We start from the raw sequence: 7,686 nt of genomic DNA, 5'->3' as shown, positions 1-7,686 counted from the left end.
ATCATCCTACTTTGTATCGTCTCTTCCTGTACATTGCGCGATGCAATCTGGAGATCATAGATTTTTGTATTTCAAAAAAAAAAAAAAAAACATAACAAAATTGTCTTGTTCAAAAGAATCATACACTTCTTACAATTTCATAAAAAATCTTTCTACTTTATCTTGTTTCTTCTGTACTTTGGGGGCAAAATCATATACTTCTTACAATTTCGCACTCCACATCATATACTTCTTACAATTTCGCACTCCACATTGGGCACAATAAGCATCGACTAGAACACCTAACCGCACGCGGGCCGGGCTTAGAGCGCGTCAAATAGGGACCATGATCCGTAGTAACCTAACGGTTGTCCTGTTAAGAAGGCAATCTCACTCACCCTCTTGACCATCGGAGGGACGATCAAGAAAGTGTTGAGACCCAAGAAACTGTTGACTATTGATGATGCCAGTGTACTCCCCCACATGCAGGGCATGAAGGTATATATGACACTCAATGGCCAACGGTCCATTGCCGATTGTGATTCAGGAAGACTAAAGAGCAGTCCCAGTTGGCAGCGACGGTCATCTACAACATATGGTGCATGAACATTAAACCTGCATATGCATACACAAACCGCGTAATCATCTGTAAAACTCAATTTCCAAATATATATATGAGACTTACGCGCCAATAAAGAGACCTTCCTAAATGTTTGGCTCCAGAAAGATGTACAAGACATAAAGATTAAGTATAGAGAATTCAGACTATTACTAGTTTTCTGGAAAAATGGAAGCAGAGAGTGATGAGAATATCCGTACAAGGCAAAAAAAAAATCCTCGATGAATCCAACAGATGCAATAATGAACAGGGAGATCACTGCATTCAAGTGTATTCTATCAACTTTGTTGATTGAATCAAGAAGTTGTTGTTGGGTTTAGAAGACAAGAATGGAAAATGATGTGATTTTTTTTTGGATGAGTTGTGATTTTACCACATTACCCCTAGTAACTATAGTAAGTATTTTCTTTAATTATCATTATTATTTTAGTCTATTGAATTTAGAAGTAACTAATAGAGAAATAAATAAATGAATGTGGGAAATAAATATAGATGACTCTCATAAATATTAGGGTTTTCAATATTGTAAGGAACTCTCAACTCTCAAAATAAATATAAAGAAGACTTTTTTGAATTTTACGGTTACCACAATCGCAGTAAAACTCTTGTATTTCATGCAGAAGTAAAACTCTCAAAATATTTGCAACAACTAAATTTCATTCTCTCGATTTTCATCAATTCCAATGCTAGAATCGATCTTGGGAATCCCTACTCTTCCATCAGAGCTCATCACGGAAATCCTCTCTAGGCTTCCGGTGAAATCCCTCTTAAAATTCACTTCCGTTTCAAAATCTTGGCTTGATTTGATATCTAGTCCCGAGTTTATCAAGTCTCAACTTAACTTATCAGCTAATAACAAGGACAACACTCACCATAGGCTCATGTGGTGTGATTATGATGATGATAATCTTAAGGATTGGTCTCTTAGGCCTGTACTTTATGAGTCTAATGCGACGGAAGCATCTTACTTTAATTTTCCCATGAAAAAACAGCAACAGATTCGTTATATAAATCATGTCAATGGGTTATTTTTTGTTGATTGGTCAAACAATTTGTTTCTATGGAATCCATCCATTAGAAAGTACAAGAAAGTACCCCATTGTACAACTAATTCGAGGGATGCTATATGTGTCATATATGGTTTTGGATATGATAAATTTTGTGATGATTATAAAGTAGTGGCATGTACTTACTATAATGGACAATATTCGTATGATACTCAGGTCCATATATATAGTCTAAAGACCGATTCTCGGAGAAACATTCATTGTCTTGATCAGAAAAGGGATTTTATAGAAAATTCAGGTAAGTTTGTTAATGGGAAGATTTATTGGGTTAATGATGACTCTAGTGATCCTAACATATTTTATATTGATTTGGTCAATGAGAAATTGGAAAAGATGGAGCAACCACCTCACGGAGAAGGAAACTACGATTTGCAATTGGGACTATTGTAACATCCGGCAATTTGAAATAGCTATGAAGAAGCTTAGAATTGGAAATAGTCAATTTTTGGAAAGAATTCAAAAATCTGGAAATTTAGTCAAGTATGGAAACAAAATGAGTTTTTGGTCAACTTCAGACAGTCATAACTCCTAGCTCAGGATGATTTAGGTGTATTTCAAGTTATGTTTGGAAAGCTCTTGGACTGATCTTTCCAATGCCGCTGACTTTGCTCGATTCTGAGTTCGTATGAGTGAGTTATGCCCTTTGGAAGTTGGGTTGTTGGCACCTGGAAGTTCATCCGAATTTGTAAGGGTATTTTGGTGTTTTCCCTAACCATTTCTTTTGGTTATATTAAGGATCTAGACTGATTTTAAATCAGTTTTCCCTTTTAAAAAGTGAGGGTTAGGGCTTTGAGAGAGAAGAGGAGAAGGAGAACAAGAAGCAAGGTTCGTAGAGATTGTCGTGGATTTCGTCAGGGGTGATCCCTATTAAGGTATGTGAGATCATAGTGTTGGGTTGGTTCATTCCCCCACGTGCCAAACTTGTTTAATTCCGAGAAAAGATTGGTTGTGTTTGTTGAAGTTTGTGGTTGTGATTGTTGAAGTTGTGGTTGTGTTGTTGAAGTTTCTTGTTGATTTGGTGCATGTTTCCGATTGTGATTTTAAGTTGAATCCATTGTATATTAAGGGGTTTTATGATTGTAAGTGTTTGGGGCTGGAACCTTTGAAGTTAAGGAGATTTAGAGTTGGAAAAACTAAGGAGAAAAGTCGGATTTTTTTGGGGAAAAGGTTGGGGCGTCGCGCCAGCCAACGCACCCCAAAAGGGGCTCTGAAGTTCCAACCTTGGGGCAGCACGCCTTGCAAAGCGCCCAGCAGGCCCCTCTAAAGTCTGAAGGCTGGCGCCCCGCGCCACTCAGAGCGCCAAGGACGCCAATCTTTCCCATTCCTTCCCCACTTTTTCGTACATGTTCCTTGGTAATGTACCTATGTTTTCTAGTTGTTTTCAACACTCTAAGGTACATCTAAAAATCACAAACTGATCCATAAACATGAGATCATTACCCTTGAATTCCATAATTCAATTCGAGGAAAGTTAGGATCAAGGTCAAGTGAAGTTAGAGTCAAGCTTAGAAGTTAAGCAGTAAGTCAAAGCAAGTCTTTAAAGTTTTTCAAAAGTCTTCATTGAATGTTTTAACTTCATTTATAGGCTCAAGTTTCAAGTTAAGTAAAAAGTATAGAGTTTCAAGTTAAGTAAAGAGTATAGAGTCAAGTTCATTTCTCAAAAGTTATTAGGGAACTAAGTATTCCCAAAGAAGTTTATAAATGTTTTCACATTTAAGATGAGAGGAAACTTAGATTTCCAAAAGATTTTTGAGCAGTTTGAGTACTATTTGTTTTAAGAAAAAGATGAGTTTTGCGAAAGAGTTTCTAAAACATGATTAGTATGACAACCGAGTATGTCAATAATGTTTAAACAGTATGGTCTCTAGATATATCATCAATGTTTATGCAGTATGACTTCCCGAGTCATCAATGATCATATTAAAATATGGTTTTGATATGTTCTTTTTAGAAAGAGTTTTCAAGAGCTATTACCTCTTTTAAGAGGGTAGTTTGAGCAATTAATTCAAACTAGAGAAAGAAGTTTGTTTTTAAAAACATATGAGCTAAAGTATATTTTGCGAGTACTTTTGAGCACTAAAATGGGGACGCGAGTTCATATTAACTCAACTCTCCATAAGAACCATGTAGCCAAACATAGGATTTAACAGGTCATACTTTTTAGATGATCACGTAAGTTAAGCTAGTGGATCCACTAAGTTAAAGTTAAAGCGTTCTATATGACGGCAAAGTATATGACAATTCTGGCAGCGTGGGCAAGACGCTGTATCACCACTTAGGCTTATAGTGGTGGCTGTCGGTTAGAGAAACTCCCACAGTAGAAATTGCATGGTTCCTCAAGGGGTTTTGCTTAGTATGGATGGGGGTATGAGACTTCATTCATGCATTGCACAAGTAGACTTTGAGAGGGAGCATGGTATTTTTATGATATTATAAATATGATTTTTGACATCATGTTTTAAATAGTTTTACAAGCTTTATATATTGCATGTATCTTATTACATTATATTGAGTTCAGTTACTCATGAGTTGAATAGAGCCAAGGTAAGTTCTCTTTTGTACCCCTTTCAAGATTAATTTGTTGTTTAGTTGTCCAGCTCGCATACTCGTACATTCCATGTACTGATGCCAGTTGGCCTGCATCTTATTATGATGCAGACGCAGGTACCCAGGATCATCGTCCAGCACACCGTTGATCTAGTTGAGCACTCCAGAGTCAGTGGTAAGCCTCCTTGCTTTTAGGAGGACTCTGTTATTTCGTTTTTCCAAGTTTTGTTTTATTAGGATGTTGTAGGGTCTGTTCCAACATCCATCTCAGTATTATAGAGGCTTCATAGACAGTCAGTCAGCTAGTATTGAGTCTCTCATCTATGTATATATATAAATATTCTATTTTGAAACTCGAGTTGCCTTTTTGGCTAGATTTTATCAGTTAGGTTATTTTATGACCTTTTGTTGCATGGCGTTATTCTGTTGAGTTAAGGTTTCCGCTGAGTTAAGTAAGCCAGGCCAAGGGTTCACTTGGGAGCCAGCAATCGTCTTCGAGTGCCGGCTATGTCCAGGGTGTAGGCTCGGGGCGTGACAACTATATGGAAGTGATCTTTGTGGCTATGCTAATAATTGGGGAAAATGTGTGTCTCTTTGGGTTATGAAAAACTCTTGGACAAAGATATTAACCATCAAGTATGATTATTCCCTATTTTTGCAAGTTCTTCCATTATTTTCACACATTCTTCCATCTTTCATGTCAAATAAAGGTGAAATTGTGGTTGGTTTTGAATCAACTAATATAATTATATATGAAGAAACCTAACCTCTATACAAGAACCAGGTTTTGGTACTTTTGTTGCAGCACAATAAAACAAAGATTTTATCGTGGAAACCTTCCTACCTCAAGAAAGGTAAAACCCAAACCACAATCTTATTAACTTCAAGATTCACGTCCGTTTTCAGGATTACAATTTAAAAGGAACTAACTCTAGTAGTGACTTCTACTTTGCTTTCCCAAGACTTTAGAAGAACACTCAAAAGTTTTTTGATTGCCTTCCCATTGGGAACTATTTCTCCTAGAGAGTAGATTTCATTAATGAGAGCAGTGAACCTGGTGTGCATCTCTTGGATTGTTTCACCTTCTGCCATTTGAAATATTTCGTATTGTCTATTCAAATTATCAATTTTAGACTTCTTTACCTGAGTTGTTCCTTCATGCGCAGTTTGTAGAGTTTCTCATATTGCTTTTACATCTTGACATGATGAGATTCAATTGAATTCATCTGGACCTATTCCGCATATCAAGATCTTTTTTGCTTTAGCATTGTTCTGAATTGCAAGTTTATCCGCAACATTCCATTCTTTCCTATCCTTTGGTACTTGAGTGGTTCCATCAGTTCCATTCTTCATGGGTATGGTTAGATCGTCCAACACAACTTCCCATAGGTCTGGGTTTTCTCCTAGTAAGTGATCCATCATGCGGTTCTTCCACCATCCATAATACTTTCCATTAAACAATGGTGGTCGAGTTTGAGAAACTCATTCTTGTGGTGTAGGTGGTGTAACCATTGATCCTTTTCAATATGTGAGTCCTTTAATGAAAAGACATGCTCTGATACCAATTGAAGAAATCTAACCCCAATACAAGAACTAGGTTCTTGTACTTTTGTCGCAGCACAATAAAACAAAGATTTTATCATGGAAACCTTTCTAACTCAAGGAAGGTAAAAACCACACCACAGTCTTATTAACTTCAAGATTCACGTCCTTTTCAGGATTACAACTCAAAAGGAACTAACTCTAGTACCTTTAACTCTCCAACGATTAACTATAATCGAACATTCAACTCTCCAAGAAGTCAAACTCACTTCTTGTTACAATTCTCTCACAGCTCTCTCTTAACTCTACCCCCAAGAAGTCAAACCCACTTCTTGTTACAATTCTCTCAAGAAGTTAAACCCACTTCTTGTTACAATTCTCTCAAGACTCTACTCCCCAAGAAGTCAAACCCACTTCTTGTTAAACAATCTAGGAATTATTACTACTCAATAATAAACCTAGAAAAAATCAACAAACACTAATAACCCTAGACTTTAATCGACCGGACTTCCACATTAAATAGTTCAGAGAGGAACAAAACTCATGAACCTGGTCCCTACGTTTCTGTGATGAAGCCCTGTATTTTTTCTCCAATAACTATTGCTCTCAAGATGATAAATTTCATGAATATGCAATAGGTATCGTTCTGGCTTTGCTGGAAAATTCTCTCAATTTGTGTTTATGCAAAGACAACTTTTTCCTTCAATGTCTTGAACCTTTTATAGAATTTGATTTGCCTTCATCAACTTCTACAAGGAAAGGAATAACAAATCCTTTTCCTTGTTGAATTTGTGTATATATACTTCTTTCCTTTGACTTGAATTGTTACTTTTTTATTTCTTTCCTTATTTGACTTGAATTGCTACTTCTTTATTTCTTTCCCTATTTATTTCTTTCCATATTTGTTTCCTTCTTTTCCTTCTTTATTTTTGCTCTTTTTCTTCTTTGCCGCAATCTCTCATAATTGTGCAGGTCGTCTGCAGTCACGTCTAAGAACCTGGTTCACCTGGTAGAGTACACATAAGACAACAAGTAGTGAACCATGGTCACTTTATCAATCATCAAAACTACTTTATATGTTCTCCTACTTCCCAACATTTCCCCCCTTTTTGATGTTGACAAACAATGATTTGTTACACATCAAGACTCTCTGTCAGTCATCACAACTACAATCCATCATGACTCTTTGCCAATCATCAAAACTACAGACTTCATGTTCTCTCATTCCCCAGCAATATACAATCCAAAGGATGATTCACTCCGTCTTGCCGCTATTGACTTTAATAACTCTGAAAATGACTGCTGCTACGCAGAAATTTGCTGCGCGAAAATTTACATTGAAAGCCTAGTGTCTCATTTTTCTATCGGAAGGACTACTGATGCAACAATTTTGGGATCCTGTTAGGGATTCTTCTCTTAATTTTATTTTTCTTCAATGTAACTATAGATAAACACAAAATTATCATGCTCCAGGGCTTTGATATCTATATAATTTGTTAATATCTTGTTCCTAAGTAGAGTTGTAAATTGTATGTAAGTTGAACTTCGAACTAGGTACAATTGTTATGTATCACCAAGTGAGATGAAAAACCTCGTCTTATGTCGTTTCAATTGAAACTCTAGTTCGGTTGTTATATGTGAATATTGGATGCTTTCAAGTTACATAGGATTTTAGGATTTGTTTATTTTATTTCAATTACAAAAGTGTTTCTAAGATGAATTACTTGCTCCCTTACATGGATTGACTATAACTTTTCTGCATAGTTTACAGCCCATGAAGTAGTTAAGTTACTTTATAACGCTAACTTTTCAGTTTTGGCTAATTGCAGGTGCCTCTTCCAGAGGCTGAGTATTCCAAAGGTTATCCATATCTACGGAGAATAGAACAGACAAGTTGATAGCTTAGCAACAATGGCCACCACCATGTAGGAA

The 7,686-nt window shown here is 36.4% G+C and overlaps 1 protein-coding gene across 1 annotated transcript; it reads left to right on the top strand.

Annotated features, from left to right (window-relative positions):
• The first annotated feature begins 1,281 nt into the window (after nt 1–1,281).
• On the top strand, nt 1,282–2,055 carry LOC125870133 (F-box/kelch-repeat protein At3g23880-like). Its single transcript, XM_049550482.1, has one exon. It carries the CDS (start codon nt 1,282–1,284, stop codon nt 2,053–2,055), a length of 774 nt encoding a protein of 257 aa, XP_049406439.1.
• The last annotated feature ends 5,631 nt before the right edge of the window (nt 2,056–7,686 follow it).

The sequence above is a fragment of the Solanum stenotomum genome, chromosome 7 (genome assembly GCF_019186545.1).
Source record: "Solanum stenotomum isolate F172 chromosome 7, ASM1918654v1, whole genome shotgun sequence".
In the NCBI taxonomy this organism is placed as follows: domain Eukaryota; kingdom Viridiplantae; phylum Streptophyta; class Magnoliopsida; order Solanales; family Solanaceae; genus Solanum; species Solanum stenotomum.
The sequence above is the reverse complement of the archived record's forward strand: the minus strand, read 5'-3'. Positions and strand labels throughout refer to the sequence as shown.

What these genes read in the sequence shown, in the direction of transcription:
- LOC125870133 (XM_049550482.1), top strand. Translation starts at nt 1,282, where the DNA reads ATGCTAGAATCGATCTTGGGAATCCCTACTCTTCCATCAGAGCTCATC.